This window comes from Ailuropoda melanoleuca, chromosome 9 (assembly GCF_002007445.2).
Source record: "Ailuropoda melanoleuca isolate Jingjing chromosome 9, ASM200744v2, whole genome shotgun sequence".
In the NCBI taxonomy this organism is placed as follows: Eukaryota; Metazoa; Chordata; class Mammalia; order Carnivora; family Ursidae; genus Ailuropoda; species Ailuropoda melanoleuca.
In genome coordinates this window covers 46,462,932-46,482,897 of record NC_048226.1, presented here as the reverse complement: position 1 = coordinate 46,482,897, position 19,966 = coordinate 46,462,932, and the positions used below count along the sequence as shown (strand labels likewise).

The window sequence follows — 19,966 nt, the reverse complement described above, 5'->3', positions numbered from 1 at the left end:
TTACTTTTTTATTCATTGAGCTTAAGTGTGGAATTGCTAAAAGTACATCATATTTTCATTATGATGTGTATTTGATATTTGTAAGTGACTTTGTTCAATATCAGATTCTTAAATTCAAAAGACAGCTCAATCTGATGATACAAAAAGGTATATACATATCAGCCATATGCCTGAAAAATTACCTGATCAGGAATTAACTTATGTATATGGATGTGAATAATTCTGTTATCATGGAAACCTGACGCTTTGCTTTACATTTCATTAACATCTTTATATTTTCATCCATACTATTGGTTTCTCTTAATAAGGGAATTTAAAGACAGCATTTTATAATCCAAGAGCCAATGTATAAATAATGAATTTAGTGAAAGGCTGAAGGCAAAAACATCTAACTTTCCCAAAGGAGCTTTATAATGAGATTACACCACCTGCTGGAATCAGAATATATTAGGGCCCATTATAAGTATGTTTTGTCTCAAGCTCCACATGGTCTTGTTGTTTTATACCTTTAAGCCTGCTCTACCCTGCTGCCTTGTGACCCATATGTCAGTCCTTCCTCCCCCTAAGACAAAATTCCAGTGCTCAACTCAGATTAAGTAATACAAGATACTGCTCTCATCAATGCACTGCCCTTCTAATCCATGAAGTGAGTTCTCTTTCTCTCTCCCTCTCTCCATTTACACAATGTAGTACATAATTAAAACTCTTATCCTCACTCTAGAAATTATACTTCCTTACTTGGTTTGGAATCTTCTGCCTAGTAAAACATAAGTGTTGTGGTATATTAGAAAATCAAGACATTCTGATATGAATACATAAAGAATAACAATATAAATGAGCCAAATATTTGGCATAAACAATATGAAATGAAATCTGTTTTCTTTAGAAAGATTCTAAAATTAATACTTGTAGACTTCATATTGATTATCCAGTTACTTTTATTGATCTTACAGGCAGAATAGTATCTTGATTTATTACATTCAACAACACCAAAATATCTACAACTCTGGCATCAATATCAATAATTACTTAAAATCAAGCAAACATTTACAACTATCTGCAATTAAGGGAAATCGATTCAAAAGGCATGTAATTGCAACAACAATAAAATAGTATTTATGTATTAAGACATACATAGCCAACCTAAATTTAGTACCTCAGGCATTTTTATAATTTTGATATTTATACAAATTTTGGAACTGAGGAGCACACTGGCCTGTCACCAATGATCATGAAAAAAAAAAATAGACAAAAGTGCTTATTTTGCTAACAGTATATGTTTAGCTCTTTAGCCTGACATTGTGTGATACTGTTATCCCTTCTAAAGCATTAGAAATCAATACTACATGTGCCTCAAGCATTTTTACAGATGAAGGATCTGATCAAGATGCCCTCATTTCAGAAAGTAAGGTCATTAATGTTTATTTTCACTTGAGCCATTTAGAAGGCTTGCTGAACCTAATGCCCAATCTCAGACTACTGTGTGAACAGCGACATCTAGTGGGCATTATGACCCTAAACATTTTATAAGTCTAAATGCTACAGAGGGAAGGGGGGTGGGGGAATGGGATAGGCTGGTGATGGGTAGTAAAGAGGGCACGTATTGCATGGTGCACTGGGTGTTATACGCAACGAATGAATCATCGAACTTTACATCAAAAACCAGGGATGTACTGTATGATGACTAACATAATATAATAAAAAAATTTTTTAAAAATAAAAAATAAATAAATGCAAGGGTATCTATCCATGACACAAGTGAAATTACTATGATGCATCCTTAATATTGACACAAGCATATTTCCAATGAAACTGTATCATAAAATTATACTTCCCGGTAGACTTTCTCTTACTCGGTAATAAAATAAATTTAAGCAAAGCCAGCACTGGGCTTCTAATCTTTATTCTTAATCAACAGCCTTTACATAAGTAATTACCCTTTGTAGATTTTTATAAAAATCCCATTTTGTTCTCTTCATGTGGAATTCTTGCTTATAACAGGGTGCTATAAAGATCTCTGAACCACAGTGAACTACTAAACAATCAGTTTTGTGGCTCCTTTAGGAACATGAATTGGAATGTCCCAGCAACAAGCAAATCCAGGCAGTCTCTATGACAATGCACTGAGGGGCAATATTAAGACATTAGAAAAGCTGCCAGTCTGTTAATTATTGTTGTATTGAGTATACACTGAGATGTTATTAATTTTTGTAAACCAGGAACATCCATTTCAAGATTTTCTAAAACAACTGATTTATGAAATGGAATTATAGACTCATTTTACCATCAAAAAGTCATTTCCTAAGTTTCCTGTTAATGAAAAAGTCAGTACATTCTTTGGCTGTTTTGCATAGCCAATCTGGGGCAATCCAAACAAGCTTTTGTTGTTTGCTGGAACCTTAGCTCATCATTCTCTATATATACTTCCAGCCAGAGACTTAAACCATCCCCCAAATCCCTTCAGGCCAGCTCCAGAGAAATTGTATCTTCCTGTCACCATAAAATTTTTTTCCTGAGTACACGATGTAGTTCTGCGGTTGTTCATGAGACACACTGGGATTGTCCCTTCCAGATGGACTGAGGTACCCCTGAAATGCCTAGACATACATAAATGAATACAAGTGGACATCACTATCAACTTATTTCATTTCCCCTAAATTAATTTCCATGGGCTAAGACTGGACCTTTCTCTTTCTCTTTAACATTTTAAGGCCTCGCTAATGACAATAAACAGATGCAAGTTCTAGGCAACAGGTTTTTTTTAAACACACCAGCCTCTTCAAATACAGAATGGGCATATTTAATACTTCCAGATCATTAAAATGCCCACTACCCAGCCACATGCCATGTTAGTGATTAGCTGGAACATTCACCTGACTTCCATTTGTGTGCTAAAAAGAGCCCCAGTGACTGGACACAACAGTCCAAAGGAGTGATATCTCACAGGCACCATCCATTTGGGGAACTGTGAGGAAAAGAAAGGAACCATTTTATAGCATTTAAGATTTTCACGTAAAAATGCTAGGCAGACATGTTCCAGTGGGCATTTCACACCCACATATATAAGTGGCTAATCTTATTAAAACAATGAGTGTGATTCATATGCATTTAAAATTAATACTAAGGTCAGATGGGATGCTGTAAGTGTAAAGTCCAGAGTTTTCTCCAGCCAACTCCCACCAGTAACTCCCTAGTCCCCTTCCTAAGGTCTTGAGTATAGGAAGATATGCAGGAAGTGGCCACAAGTGGTCTAATGTTTACTAAGGGGGCAGGAGGCCATGAGTGGCATTGGAGGCACCTGGAGGTTGCCTTCTACTGCTCTTCACTACACAGACTTCATTTTCCCTCTTTTCCCCCTCCCTGTTCCCTTTGTCTCTCTTATTTCTGCCTGAGTCTAACAATGATCATGTGAAGCACTGTTGTGCCCTGCTGCTGTCTGAACCCAGGTTGTGCAACAAGGCTGATTTCTGAATTCCAGTGGAAAATGTTGCTAACTGCTCAACACTCAGCACATCCAAATTGTCTCAGATGAAGAGCTATGGGCAATCACAGATTATTACTGTCTGCTCATAGTAAGAGCCTCCTCCCAAAAAATAATTCAGAACTTGAACTGGCATTCTGAGTTAAAGGTCTAATTCTCTGTCAGCATTTACATATCTTCACCTTGCACATGTTTTAAGGATGGATTAGTTCAGGTTTGCAAATAAGTAATCTCAAAGTTACCAGCCCACAAAAACATTTTCATTACCTCCTCTCCCCACAAAACTACCCAAACAGTAAAGTAAGTTATACTTTTTACTAATTGCCCAGGGTCATTCTTCACTGGGCCTGGAAGAGTATACAAGGGTCTAGTTGAATGGCTGGATGAGTTGCCACCACCAGATCCCTACAAGCCTAGAAATAGTTTGGTCTGGGTCTAAGTGCTAAAATCATGCTGCCAAGTCTCTTTCTGAAAAGCATAAAAGCAAAATATCCCATTCCTGCAAGCAAACCAACCACAAGGGTAGTGCCAAGAACTTTTGGGGCCCTTTTCTTGGCCACCCGGAATGCTGTTGGCAGCACTGCAGAGATTAATATATTGTTGACATGTCCTAAAACCTTGTTAAATGTTTTTCTCTTCAAGACACGTTCGTAATAGGTTTCCAAGTTTGGTCGCTTTCCATTTCCCCAGTTTCTCCTTGCAAACCCCAGGAACTTCAGTCGATGCAATGTGACAGCAAGAGAGACGTCTGCCAGGGTGAAGGATTCTCCACAGAGCCAAGGCTGGCGGCCCTCTTCTAATCAGAGAGAGGGACACAGAGAATTAGGGCCAAGAGCTATACAGATAAGACTCTAGCTGGCATCTTTTGTCTTGGTCTTGAGGGCAAGTGTGAGTACAGCAAAGGATGAAGGCCATGGTACATTTTCTTGACAATCACACTCAGTGAGTAATTTTATCCTAAGGCAAAGTCCATGCCAATGTATCCCAAGCTAAGGGAGATTTGATTGGTATCTGTCAGCCACCTACATCCCTGGGTGAAACTGGAGCCACCCAAGCTCAAAGCCGGTCTTTGATATTAAAAAGGATTCTGAGGAGGATTCAAACAACAAGCCAGAGGAGTCAACAGATTTCTCCTCCTGGCTTAGGAAAACAGCAGGTGAGCTTTAGGAAAATCTGTAAAATTGGGCCTGAAATGTCACTCAGTGATTGCTGCTACTAGTTACGTAAAGCAGAAAGTTCCTATTGCGAAGCTAGTTTCATGTAACATGGTCTTCAACTTTGTTGCTAATTAGAATAGCACAAATGGTCCATGTGCATGCACTTGGGCAATGGCTGGATCATGCGGTTAGGTTCACAGGTACAATACAGGGATGCTCAGCCAGCCTGCAGATACACACAGGCCAGCCCCCATTTTATACTTCAGATTGGAAGTACTCTCCTTGCCTAGAGAAAAAACTAGAGGGAGCCTTCAAGCAATTACTCAGGTTATTCAACCAAATGAACTACTGTAATGACAAACGTGTCAAATGGGCTAAGTAGGAATCTCTCAACCATAACTTTAAATTGTGCAGAAAAATCCTCCACCAGTCACATTTCACATAGATACAGACTGGGTTACCATTAGACACCTGCGTTTTGCTAAGTTCAGTATTATTGTTGCCATGATAATTTAAACTGCCTGTGAATAAAAATAAAAAACAGACTACAGGATGTTTTTGATAAAATCTAAGAATATTCCCATAAATATGCCTGGTATCCAGCAAAAGAGAAAAAAAAAACATACAAATGAGAACCTACCTGGGGTTTCTTCATTTCTTCTTTGCAACTCAGTTTCAACCTGATCCAAGACCTTCTCCAATTCATCAAGAATTTTCTTCAAATATTTGACATTGTCATGGTCAAGCAGCTTTGACTAATTAGCAAAAATAACTAAATAGGTTATTTATGCCTGCAAAAAACAATCAATACAGAGCAAAGCAGATATAAACTCTTCCAGAGTTGGAGCCTATTTACCCAGGGCGATGAGGAGATACAGAATAATGTTAAAGCCAAAGCAAACCCGAGGGAAAATGCCCTGGCTGTGAGATTACTCCATGGGCCAGACCCACTGGTCTGCCAGCAATTCCTGTGGGACCAGATGACCAGAGATGCCCAAGAATACGGGGGGCACAAAGAGGCTCCTCTCAACCCTCAATGAATGAATGGAACTTCAGCAACTTTCGAGGAATGAATAACTGAAGGGTCAGGCCTGATGGAGAAATCTGAACGCAGTGAGTTAAAGACCAAGTAGAAAGGAAGGAATGCTGCTGTGTGCAGGCATTTCTTTTGAGCAGCTCACTTAGTTAAGATAAGATAAAGGAAAATGGGAAGTTGAGGAGGGTGGGGACTGTTGATGTTTGCTACATTTTTAATCTGGGGGAAGCTTGCATGTGTTCTTGAGCCCTGAGGAAATGGACTCTGAGAAACAAACTGAGGGCCTCAGAGGGGAGGGGGGTGGGAGAATGGGATAGACTGGTGATGGGTAGTAAGGAGGGCACTTATTGCATGGTTCACTGGGTGTTATACGCAACTAATGAATCATCGAACTTTACATCAGAAACCAGGGATGTACTGTATGGTGACTAACATAATATAATAAAAAACATTAAAATAAAAAAAATTAAAAATTAAAAAAAAAAAGAATCACCAGAAAGAGAAGGTTGACTGTTCACAAATAAGCAAAGTCCTACTCCTTAGGAGGCAGGCAAGTCAAAATGGATTAACTCAAAATGGATTAAAGACATGAACAGAAGACCTAAAACCATAAAGCTCCTAGAAGAAAACAGAAGTGGTAAGCTTCATGATGCAGGTCTTGGCAGTAATTTTTAGAATCTGACACCAAAAACAAAAGCAACAAAAGCAAAAGTAAACAAGTGGAACTACATCGAACTAAAAAGTTTCTTCACAACAGAGAAAACCAAAAACAAAACGAGAAGGCAGCCTATTAAATAGGAGAAAATACTTGCAAATTATGTATCTGATAAAGAGGCTAACATCCAAAATATATAAAGAACTCACAACACAATAGCAAAAAAATTCTGATTTTAAAATGTACAAAGGATCTGAACCGACGTTCTTCCAAAGAAGACAGATGGCCAAGGGGTACCTAAAAGGATGCTCCACGTCACTCATCATCAGGGACATGCACATCAAACCACAGTGAGACATCTCCTCACAGCTGCTAGAATGGCTGTTATCCAAAAGTCAAGAAATAAGTGTTGGCAAAGATGTGGAGAAAAGGGAACAATCATGCACTACTGATGGGAATGTAAACTGGCGCAGCCACTATGGAAAACAATACAGGGGTTCTTCAAAAAATTACAAATAGAACCACCATGTGATCCAGCAATTCCACTTCTGGGTATTTATCCAAAGAAAATGAAAACACTAACTCGAAAAGGTATATGCACTCCCATGTTCACGGCAGCTTCACTTACAATATCTAGGAAACAACCTAAGTGTCCATCGATGGATGAATGAATAGATGTGGTATATATACACAATGGAATATTATTCAACCATAAAAAATTATGAAATTTTACCACTTGCACCAACAAAAACAGATCTTGAGGGAATTATGCTAAGTGAAATAGGTCAGACAAAGACATATAGTGTAGGATCTCTCTTATATGTGGAATCTAAAAACAACAACAACAAAACAAAAACCAAGCTCATAGAGAACAGATTGGTGGTTGCCAGAGGTGAGGGTTGGAGGTAGAAGAAATGGGTGAAAAATAAGAAGAAAAAAATGAGAGAAGGGAGGGGAGTGTAATAGAAGAACAAACTCGCCAATTGCCCTATTGGTATTAAAGTCCTAACGGTCTAGCTAGGCCTTAAAGTGGAGAATACCCGAAATGACAGATTCCTAGTATATATTATGAATTTGCTTTTTCATTTTATAACTTTCCTTTACAGTCACCCTGAGCAATATCTGCCTTTTAAGCAACTGTCATTAGGTTTGAATATCAAATCTAATAAAGAAAATTTCTTTCTAAAAGCAGGAGTAAGCCAACGGTAACGTGCACTGGTGATTTGCAAATATTTGAGGAGATGTTCTAGAAATAGACTTTACAAAAAGTAGAACATTAAAATTTAATACAAACAGTGGATGTCAATTGAGGACAGCCCGGTTTACTTACTTTAAGTCGCTTCTGTTTTGCGATGTACGCCTCTTGTAAATCTGGGTTTTCTTCAGCAAGTTTTTTCAGTTCAGATTCTGTGTTACCAATTTGGCCTGATAATAGAATCATTTTCGAAATAGGAAATTATTTCCTCCCTTCTATACAAGAAAAAAGGAGAAGCTAGGAAACTCCATGGTAAGAGTATGAGCTCTGGGGTTCATGCCCTGACTCTGCCTTACACTTACCCTCTCTGTGCCTCGGTTCCCTCAAATTCAAACCGGAACTATCAGAGTATCTGCCGCATAGGCTAAGGATTAAATGTAAGGCACCAAGGAAAGCACTTAGAGCGAGGCCCAGCACGTCAGAAGTGCTCAGTGCACAGTGCTTGTTCTACCTTCCGATACCTTTCAAGTTTTTGTTAATGGACTTCTATATGAAGAGAAGGAAAAAAAACTTTACTTCAGGTGATAGAATTATATTCAGACCACCTGTTTCAAATCATGAGTACTTATGCAGAGAAGGAGGAAGAACAAGAAGGTAAAGCGGGAAGAGGAGAAGGAGAGGGGGGATGGAAGAGGAGAGAAGAAGTATCAAAGGGAAAGAAAAATAAGAGAATTATAAAGGTGAGATATGATGTAATGGAAAGAGTATAGTTTCTAGAATTAGAAGATCTGGGTTTGAGTGTTCCTAGTCAAACACCCCGAAAGTCTGACCACGGCCACCTTCCCTTACTTTCCTATCCCAATCACCTGTGCCATAGAACACGCTTTCTCCTCCACATCCCCATGCTCTGACCATACTCTGTCCTCAGAAAAGGAGAGAGCTGGATATCACAACTCAATCTTAATTTATTAAGACGGTAGTAACCATCTAAACTAATGGTTAGACAGCCTGTCGTCCAGCTCCCTCACATAATGAAACAAAAATTAAGGACCAGAAACGTCAACTCAGTTGCCCATAATCTCCAGCAGATTCCAGATTTCATGAGTCTTAGTCTATCTTCTATAAGAACATGTTATGTTCTTTACTTTTCCATAGGCTACTCTTCTGAGTTTTACCCAAGCTTGGCCCTGAAGGCCAAGAGCTGGAAAATCAGCTCCTATAGACAATAAATGTCCAGCTGAACAGCAGAAGCACAGATTAATCTCACTGGTGCATGGATCGATCTGTAACATGAACACCCATGAAGCAAACTCAACAACCTTGTCCCCAAGTCTTCAAAAATGAATTAAAAGAACTTTGAGACAAAATTCCAAGTCTTTGAGATTGTTACATACTGCGAATCCGTGTGGTTGCATAAGCTGGGATCATGGAGTCCACAGTTAGCTCAGGATGTAAAATGCAGCCATGGGTATAGGCATCCATTGGCAATGAGTCAAGCAGTTCTCGATAATGTTGTACCCGTGGGTAATACATGCTTCCTTTATCAGGCATTAACCTGGGTGTTTTTTCTAAAAACATATACACAAACATTAAAGAAACAGTTACAAATGAGGGGTTACATCCAAAAGCAAAATCAAAAATTCAAACTCCCTTATCAGCATTTTCAATATTACATCAAGGCATTTAAAAGATGGTATCTCCCCAGCCCAAATATTCAAAATTTGAAATGGACTGATGTCCCAGACTAGATTCCAAACAATGATCACATTGAAATTCTCTCACTTCTCCACCTTATAAATTGCTACTCAACCCACAACGCCCAGTTATTTATGCCAACTGCTCTATGGAACATTCCCTAACCTCCTACAACTACCAATATCTGATTGGGTCAGGTGTGCCTTCCTCTGTACATGCAAAATACCTTTGTACATATACCATCATAGCCTTATCACCTTAATTGGTTGTTTGTTACCTTTTTGCCCAATAAGCTTCTTCAGGGCAGGGAGCCTGTGATTCACTGTCTCTCATAACGTCTCACACATTTTAGGCCATTGATAAAGGTTGGTTAGGTGAATGAAAGCTCACTATGAAAAGATAATCAGAGGCCACTCTTTCCTAGGCTCCAATTAATACCAAGAGTGACACTTTTGATGCTATGTGAATGTGCACTGATAGTCTTCACAGAATTCACCATGAATTTCTAATATTTTATGTCTAGAAAGTGGGTTCTACATAAATCCTCAATTTGCTGATTAAACCCTAGACTCTAGACTACTTGAGGGCAGGGATCATGCACTGTTCTTTGTTGAGTTCCCAGTGCCTAATATAATATTTGGCTCATAGGTGTTCAGTAAATTTCAATTAATGAATATATTCCCAAGTTTCTAGTTGTCATAGAATATTTGAGTTGGAGAAGCTCTGTAGCAGTTAACAAGAACGCTGAGATATAGAGGCTGAGGTATTCCCCAAGATCCCACAGCTAATTAAAGGCAGAACGAGAACTAAAGTCATTGATTCCTAATGCAGTGCCCTGCTTTATAACATCATTGTAACATCTTCGAAAGGTTTACATTATAGAGACTATCCACGAAGAACAAAGATGAACCACGTGATCCAAAGATCAGGACTATGTCCCTTCAGAAACACTTCCTACTTCTGACTCTCAAACTGCCCCCCAAAAATGCCAATGACCTGATTCCAACAAGTGAAAAGAACAGCCTCAATTTTATTCCTTTATTTCTCAGTTTGGGTTATTTAATTTAGAATCTTTTTGAGCATCCCACACTCATTCATAAGTGTTGACAATTCAGAATTGGTTGCAAAGCACTTCAGACAAGATCTCTTAATGCCATAATCCAAGTGGAACAAGCTTTCTAAGCCAACAGACTATTTCTGACTCTCTAAGAAAAAATAAGATGAATTACTCCTCAAACCAGTGGGCAAATATCTAATTCCCTGCTGGGGAGTCCAATTCTAAAGTCTGCATTGGAACAGCCAAGAATGAAGTGTTAGTCACATACTGCTTGTCAACGGTGGATTTACCCAACTACAGCACACTTCCTTGCTGACATTTCAGGATCTCAGTAGATCAGCAGGATCCCAACCAATGCCTGGTAGGCATTTCCATGAGGACAACAGACTGGAGTCCTTCTAAGGTCCTTGAACTACTGAAGAGGTCTTAACCTTTTGAGTGACACCGACCTCTTCTCAAAATAATGTTCTTAAACATGCAAGACGTAGGATTGCAAAGGAAATTGATTATATTGAAATATATTTATCAAATTAATTTTAAATTATAAAATATTAATATGGTGCCTTTTATTAATACATTAACAAGATCTAGCAGCAGGTCTAATAACTACCATAATTTCGAAGTAGCTATAAACATAAATCGTTTTTAAGATAACTGCAATAACCTGATATGCTATGAACATGTATCTGTGATTTCTATTGGTAACAAAGTCACAGGAACTCCTGATATTGCTGTGGTTTATGCCTACATTGGAAATGAAAGGAAGTAATAAGTTTCCGTTGGAAATTAGTGAAGATATAATTTTTTTTCCCCTCTAGGATTTCAAATCTCCTGAATTCTATTCATAGACCGCTAAGGGCAACAGTTCTCAAAGTGTGGTCTAAGAATCCCTGAGCTTTCCCTAGACACTCTCAGGGAGTCCACAGAGTCAAAGCTACTTTCATAGTAATACTACAATGTTAATTGCTTTTTCACTTGTTCTCCCTCAAGAATACAGCAGAGTTTTTCAGAGGCTACAGGACATGTGATGGTTCTATCACTCTGACAGTTAATGATATGTGACCTTGTGTATTCCTGTGTTTTAAATTTTTCTGTTTTAATTTCTAATTTGGCAAATATTGATAGATATACCCCACAAAAGCTCTCCAATATTCTCAATAATGTTTATGATAAAGGGACCCAGAAACCAAAAAGTTTAAGAACCACTGCTCTGGGGGTCCAAAAGCATCAAGTTAATAACCAAAAATGGTACAGCATTTTAAACTGTTTCCAAGTCGTTAAATTTATGGCCGCTGGCTCAGGCTACTTTCTGGTGCCAGGCCTAGGGCTCGTCTTCAGAAGAGGATACCACTTCCTTCTGGGAAAGTGAATAAGAGCAGGAAAAACACTGTCTGGTAATTGCTTTCTGGGGAAGTTCCATCTGGCCAAGCCCAAATTCTTCAAAGGAAGATAAATGTTTAAATCCACGAAAATAATTTTCTTCTACTCAGGACACTGTTGCTATGAAACTGTCTCCTACAACACTTTGTCAGAGCATAAGATACCCACTGAACCGAAATTCTCATCCAGCCTCACTGTCTCTCTTCCAGCATCTCCATGGCACACCTGCAATGTGCTGTCATTGTCCTCCTGGACACCAGAGTACAATAGTGTCCACTGCCTCTGGAAACAAGAGTTTTTCAAAAGGCAATTGGGAATTTCCTTTGAATTTTATACAGACCTTCCATCTCACTCTCATTCTGTTTTATTTCCCAATCCTTCTATAAAGCATTTTTGTTATAAAACAAAGAAAAAGAAGAAAGGAAGGAAGGGAGGGAGGAAGGGAGAGAGAAAAGGGGGAGCCTGGTTGGCTCAGTCAGTAGAGTGTGCAACTCTTGATCTCAGGGTCATGGGTTCGAGCCCCATATTGGTATAGAGATCACTTTAAAAAAAGCTATTTTGGGATTCTACCTCAGTCAGGAGTAAAAAAGCAATAGAAGGCTTACAGGGGGAGGGCATGGAATCAGAGGACTTTTAAGAAGCAGGCATTGAAAAGAGTTTCCAGCATTAGGGAATAAGTTGCTGTACTGGAAACCAGGATAAGTAAATTAGCTGGAAGAATTAATAAATAAATTGGCAGAAGTCAGGACTTCCTAGAAGAAACTGAATAGGAGACAAGGCAGGTCTTGTACTGCACCTAAATTTAGGCTGGTGCAGATAGGCATAAAGCAGAAAGGTGTGATAATGAGAGAAAACAAGTTTTTTAAAACCAGAAAGAAAAGACATAACAAAAGCATTCTGCAGCTATTTAACAGGGACCAATAGCTCCACACAGTCGCAAGTCTCTGTATTGCTCAGTAGAATAACAATGGCCTTGAGCCATTAAAAAAAAAATCACAGTTTCCCTAAGAGCAAAAAATTAAAAGAATTTAGGAGCTTACAGGCATAAGCTTCCATTATTTTCCTACATTGATTGCTCTGATTTCCCATGTTCCCCAATGATGGTATATAAAGATGGCATAATTATTCCATTTTCAGGAAAGACTCCCTCCCCCCACAGGTCTATTTGAATAACTTTCAGCTCTTCCTTATTATTATTAATTCAATGAAAACAGACTTCATTCCTAGCTTTATCCCCTTGAGGATTTTTTATTTTGCTTAGATCACTTAGTGGTAACATTGGTACATAAGATAATATGCATCAGGTAGTTGAATAAACTGTACCCTTCAACTAGTCAAACACCACGCTATTAAAAAAATATACAATAATAATGGTAAATAAGTTATGACCTGAAGCAAAAGTTATGGTTACAAACTGAGTACAATTCAAAGCTGTCACAACTGTGAACTGGAACGATCAAATCTAAACACAGATGAGAAAAAAAAAAACCCACACAGTGTCAAATTATAGAAGTTCATTATACGCAGCCATGATTTTCTGAGAAAGACAAATTTATAGCATTATTTTCAATAAATTTTATACCTTAAATAGTATTATATTTAAGACTTTGAACAGAAACATTTGTAATTGGAGGGCAAAACTTCTTTATCAGTTTGTTCCAATTATTAACACATAATATGGAATTAAAAACTTTGCATTTTAACACCCCAACCTGGCCAATAAAATTGGGCAAACCAAAGAGTAAAAACAACAACAACAACAACAATAATAATAATAATAATTTTTTAAAGCCACTTCATTGGCACAATCATGAGTTTTAAAGGCTCATTTTCTTTTTCCTTACCACATATCATATTTTCTCCACACTTGGTCAGAACCTTTGTGCTAATCTACACTGCTAATCTACATTTTTAGTGCAGATTAGCAATAAAGAGATGTGCTTCAACTATATATGAGAGATATAAAGAGATGTGCTAAAAGACATATAAAGTTATTCAACTATATATGAGAGTCTTTTATTAATAGCCAAAATTGGAATAATTGGAAATTCTTACCTAAATAACTGCATTTTTAATGTAACAATGACTTCAGAATTAATGCTTTTAAAATGAGTTGATTTTCAATAGATATTGACAAAATCTTATCCACAAAATATATTTTCTAATGAGACTTAAATAAAATACTTTAATATCATACCAGAATACTTTATTTCCAAACCAAATTCTATTTCCTAAGAATAAATGAGGGATATATAAACCAAAGACATGAGACATGATCTTCAGAGAACACTTATATATTAAATTACCAAAATTCTGTATTTACCTTTTGACATCCTTGATTACAGATTACCACTGAGTCATTTGGCAGTAATAAATAGTGAATGTTCTAGTATTTTGTAGTTATTTCAGACCCACTTTTTTTATTATCTAGAGGCCAAATTAAATTCACCAAAAGAGGTTATGAATAGTATAAGAAATATCTAGATTTTAAAATCTATAATAGTGCATATATTCCTTTGTTACATCCACTGTTCTGGGTTTCCCTCATTTGCTTAGTATCACACCTCATCTAGTTTAATCAATTGATAAAAAGGTGTCACATACATGGAAAGGAATCTGTAAAACTGAGTAGTAATAATAGCACATGCCTGTATTAAAGACAGATTTGGTATTATTATCAAGTTTACAGAATGAAGCTATCTTTGAAGATTAGTAAGCTTCTTAATGATTACGGATCTCTGAAATATCTCAGGTCCTTGCACCAATTAACACCCAAATAATAGCTATTAAAAGAATGAATAAAGAGTGTTCTTTGCCAGCCCTTGGTTGAGCACCCATAATTGAGTACTTCTAAATTCTTCCTTTGACCCAAATTCTGACTTCAAGAATATCACTGATGTCTACATCAGTACTGCCTTCAAAAAAAAAACCAAAAAAACTCAAGGCTGGCTGGCTTATTCAGGAGCACGTGACTCTTGATCTCGGAGTTATGAGTTCGAGCCCCACATTGGGTGTAGCAACTACTTGAATAAAATAAAACCAAAAAAATCAAGCATAGCCATCATCCAATTTAGATATTAACTTTTTTAGACTAAGACTTGAAAAGGATTGCCTTGGCTACCAAATTTCTAACCCCAAACTACCAATTATTTAAGGACTTATCCCAAAAGCATAAGGATGTAAATACTAACAGAAAGGTTGAGAAATGTCTACAGATCAGCAAAACATCATTTTTAATATAATCCTCAGCTAGTAAACTAATAAGGAGTGGCAAATAACAGCAAAGGAGATACCAGTTGACTGTATTCTATTCTTTACATGAATGAATACACTTAAAGTCTATTATAACGATGGGCAACCATACATCTCATGAAATCCATTCACTTATTATTCTAAGTTGTAAATGTTCCTCAAAGTTCCACACATATTGGACAAAATGTTGCATGTTCTGACCAGTTTACAATTTGCCATGCTCTAGATAGAACCTATACTTTTAAAACAACTTGAGATCATACCAGTCTTTTATTAGCTTTAATCAATAACTTTTTAGCAAGCCAGGTCTCCCGTCCTTCATTAATGCAGCTGATTTTTTAAAAAAATTCACATACTACACTTAGCCTTGTTAAACTTTACCTTCATTATTTTTCCATTTTATTGTCCCATGACAAGCAGTTCACAAACTGGTCATCATTTTAACTATCCCAGCTTTTGTCATCCACAAATGCAACAGTATTTCCCCAATGTCTTTATTCAAGTCATTTATAGAATTGTTAGGCTCAAGTCAGAGAATAGAAACCTGTAAGAACACCAGTAGAGATCCCTGTCCAGGCTTATGTCTATTTTCAAAAGTTCATTCATTTTAATCATTCAAAAGTGTTTACTAAGCTCCTGTTAAAGAACCCTCACTATATGAAGCACTGGGGATACAGCTGTTAATAAGACAGACACTGTCTCTCTGACCTTATGGTGTTTACAGTGGTCTACAAGTAATTGAAATAAATGTAATAAAATTATATAGGACAAATCTTTAGCTAAATGGGCAATCTTGTGTAAGGCATTAATAAATGAATATTCTTCAATATGGTGATTTGTTCATCTGAAAATGTGCATTACTTTTATCCAGCCATATTTGCTGCTTTGTTCCACAAGGGTATCTTATGAAGTAATCTCAAATGCTCTACTTAAGATACATTATATCTAGAACCATCCCCAGTATACAATAGATTTATTTTTTTAAGTGTTAAAGCCATTCTTCAGTAATGTAAAACTTAAGTTGGTTTCCTTTTAACTGAGATACTCTAAAGTTATATGTGTGTGTGTGTAATTTATAGTGCTGCTTAAAGTTTAAGCAATTACTTAACATACAGTAAGTACTTCTCAAATTTTAATGTATATATGAATCACTTGGGGATCTTGTTAAAATTCAGATTCTGATTCAAGAGATCTGAGGTAGAGTCTAGGATTCTGCATTTCTATCAAGCTCTGAGGTGATGCCGACGCTGCTGGTCAATTGGTTGAATTCACCTTTCCCTGTCCTTGACAACTGGGATAACATCTGTCTTGTCTGGCTCTTTTCCTAATCTCCATGGAGATTTGTCATCTCAATGACAAATACAAATTATCTTAATGGTAATTGTGATAACATACGCATGTTTATTTTTTATTTTAATACTTTGGAATAAACTTCATCTGTAGACTAGCCTTTAGATAACTATTTTCTTGCTATCTACATATCTATCATGGGTTTTTGGTCCCTTAATCTTCTTTTAATTCTTTCCAATGGAGTGACTCTCTCCTGGGAAAGAGAGAAGAGTGAAATAAGAATTGATTGGACTTGCTTTACCTCTGCAATTGATAAAACTATATGACCTAATTCAAGAGGACAGAGAAGTCAAGTCACCAAGGACATGCAACAAGTTTTCAATGGCTTCAGATCAAGAGCTGGAATTCTTGTTTGCTGATTCTATTTGTATAGCCAGAATTAAAGTCCTTAGTCTCCATATTTTCATTTAACATTTAGCCCCAATGTCTTCTCCTCTGATTCCATAAGTAGTAAGAAGAACTTAATATTTCCCTTCTTTGAGTGGGGCTCAGAACATATTTTAGTTTTGTTCTTATATGATCAAAGCAAAAGAAAAAGCCTAAGGAAAAGTTAAAGAAAGCCTAAGAATCATTAACATCACTATGTTGTAAAGTAATATATTTTATATTACTGGATATCTTAAAGGAGAAAACAATTCAAGGAGAGGAGGAGGAAAATTGTAGTAGTAGTAGTTCAAAGGATGCCAACAAAATACTTAAATATGATTTTCCATTTACTGTATCATTTAAGATTTTTTGATTATTTAAAATGGAATTCATATACAGTGATTTTGTTTTATTCATATTATTATAACCACTTTTCCACAGAAATACAAATTATTTAACAGACTTGTCCATTTCCAAAAAGCTCAAGGTTAAGAAAAATTGTCTTAAATCAATTAGCCACCATTTTCAGTACAGTCCCCAGCATATAGCCATAAAAGATAGCAAGTAATCATAAAAAAGAAAACAGTTCATTAAACTCTCTGGTTTAGATCAATGGCCACCTCTAAAATCTGCAATCAGAATCCTAGGGAACCAAACACTGGAATAAGAATAGTGGCAGACTTATTACCAATCTAATTCCCTGGGGTTCCCTCTACACACATTTAGGTCCCATACCTATTTTTCTAAGTACCTCAGACATTTTTTTTGCCTAGTAATTTCCTTTCTCAGCTTCCAGTAATTTGGGGTTATATTCTGGTTTTAACCTGCCCAATTAACATCAATAAATCTAGTGGCAGATGAAAAGTAACTGGATCTCATGCAGCTTCTATTTCAGAAGAGTACTCAGCTGAAAGGAGTCTTCTGTTCTCTCAATTATGCCAGTAATCAGCTGTAAAATCTTGGGCAAATTTTGAAGCTATAGTTCACCTCGGAAGATTGTCATTAGGAGCAAGCAAGACACTATGTAAGTAGCAAGGACTGTGGGAGACAGCTATTATAATATGAAGATATGAATTTGAAAGACTTCCATTCCAGCCCTACTCTGCCATAAAATAGCTATATTACCTTAGGCAACTCCTGTTTCTCTTTCATCAAGTACAATGGGAATAACTAGTCTATCATGCCTGTCTCAGATGTGTTCTTTTGAAGATTGAATAGAACAGAAATTATAAAATGCCTAACAAAAAACAGGCTGTCAATAAATGATTATTACTTAAAAGTACTATACAAATTTAAGTGTAATAATTCCTTACAAAAGGTATAAAATTCAAGCCATAGGGAAGTCACAGGGCAAAGATCTCCAAATATACCGACATCCCATCCTCTCTTGCCTAAGTTTTATTCCTCTTTATCCCACCTATTGTTTTTAAGATGGAACTATTTGGTAGGCTAGAGAAAACTGATTTTCATAGTGTACATTTCAAATTAGTATGAATTTTCGAAGCTAAAAAGTCACCACCACAGACCACACACCTGCAGAGGTTTTTGCAAGTGAATTTAAAAGGCAAGTTCCAACATTAAAATTTGTAGTTTACATAAAATCTTTTAAATAGAGTTACGCTGACTTACACAAAATTTATGGTATCAACTTATTTTATATTTGTGTGCTTATGGAAATGGAAAAGGTTTTTAGCATGAAACCACCATCATGAAACCAAAAGGAAGGAAGGAAGGAAGGAAGGAAGGGAGGGAGGGGGGAAGGAGGGAGGATGGGGCAAGGAAGGAAGGAAGGGAAGGGAAGGGAGGGAGGGAGGAAAGGAGACATATATTTGTGTCGAAAGTAAATCCAAAAAATCACAAATAGCCTTAACATTACCATCCAGGAAAGTCTGTTCAAGATAATCAATGATCTGAGTGGCCTCACAAATAATGTTTTCCCCGTGGATAAGGACAGGCACTTCTCCAGTTGAGTTCAAACGCATAAACCAAGGCTCATTGTGCTCACTCAGGGGCAGACTTACATCATGTTCCTCGCACTTCAATGCCTTTTCAGCAATTACCAAGCGCACCTGAAAGAGTTCACACTGGTTACTACAACACATGTAGGCTTTCAATTAAATGTCATCCCTGATACCATTAAGCAGCCTTTCCGTGCTTCCCTAAGTTATTATTATCAACATTCTTTTTAACTATTCCTATTCCAGGAATTAACAAGTGATATATTCTAGCGTCTTAATCATATAAATTAGAAAGGACAATAAAATACGGAATGAAAATAATTCTGGCTAAATTTATTCCACAGTGACTCTCCATCACCACTACTTTCTTTCTGTCCTAAGCCTAATTATGTGCCCTCCCCAGACAAGAATCTGATATATAGATGTGCTAGGCCCTGTTGAAGAGAGCGAATGTGTACAAGAAAAAGAAGGAACTGTAGATTACGCGGTTGATTATGCGGTTTATTATGAGGTTGCATGAAAGCGCTTCCCTCTGCCTCACCCTCCAAGGCCCAGGGGACAAGGCCTCTGGCCCAAATACCTAAAGTGATGCTTTTTTGTCGCATTTCATGAGTAGCAAAGCCTGAGTCATAGCCTTTCCATCTCAGACTAATTATCTGTGCTCCCCCACAGGCGCATCCCTGCCCTCCAGGGTGCACCCCACCCGGATTAGGGTTTTGGAGGCCTGATTCTAGATGCGCGGGAGTACCGGGGAGAACCCTCAGGGAGCTGTCCCGGTGCTGAAACCCGATCCTCGCCTCCCGCCCCAGCAGAGAGGCCTTTACCTTTTGAGAGCTGAAAGAATGTGTCCAGTGGTATAGAATGAGCCTAACCTCCGCGTCCGACTTGCCTTCCGCCATCAAGGGCGCACCCCCTCTCTGCTCCTCCTGCCTCCGAGACATTTTGGGGTGTGAGAGCGCTGCAGGGCCTCGCCTGTCAGCCCTTTATTTCTCCCACCCACACTGCCCCGCGAAGCGTCGTTAGGTTTTCTGCGACGCCTTGGGTAGCCGGGAGAGAGGATTTCGCGTGGACGAATAGACCACTGGGAAATGTAGTTTCCACCTCCAGAAAGCGATAGGGCTGTGTATGCAAAGATGCGGAGTGGGGTGTCTTCGCGTTAGAAAGCCATTGGCATACGGAAGTCACATAGGAGGTGCAAATGGACTTTTTTTTTTAGAGGAAACCATATAAAATAAGAGTCCCTGAATACTAAGTTAGTAATGAATAATGTTGGCTGCAAATTACTCATTGGTTTGGGGGGTGGAGTAGAAGTTGCTCAGATATAAAAGCAGCAATCCTTCCTCTTGGAGGATTTGTGCCCTTCGCAGAAAGGAAGTTCCGGCTG

The 19,966-nt window shown here is 37.6% G+C and overlaps 1 protein-coding gene across 2 annotated transcripts; it reads right to left on the bottom strand.

The window, feature by feature from the left end:
- Nucleotides 1-932: 932 nt before the first annotated feature.
- On the bottom strand, nt 933-19,618 carry GDAP1 (ganglioside induced differentiation associated protein 1). 2 transcript variants are annotated; one of them, XM_002928080.4, is made up of 6 exons: nt 19,407-19,618; nt 18,501-18,693; nt 8,919-9,092; nt 7,660-7,754; nt 5,279-5,393; nt 933-4,277 (listed from the first exon to the last, which is right to left on the bottom strand). In XM_002928080.4, exons 1-6 carry the CDS (start codon nt 19,521-19,523, stop codon nt 3,895-3,897), a joined length of 1,077 nt encoding a protein of 358 aa, XP_002928126.1. In that variant the 5' UTR covers nt 19,524-19,618; the 3' UTR covers nt 933-3,894. The 2 variants fall into 2 exon arrangements, with proteins under 2 accessions (XP_002928126.1, XP_034524105.1); XM_034668214.1 differs by having other exon boundaries at nt 18,646-18,693; nt 19,407-19,497.
- Nucleotides 19,619-19,966: the final 348 nt, after the last annotated feature.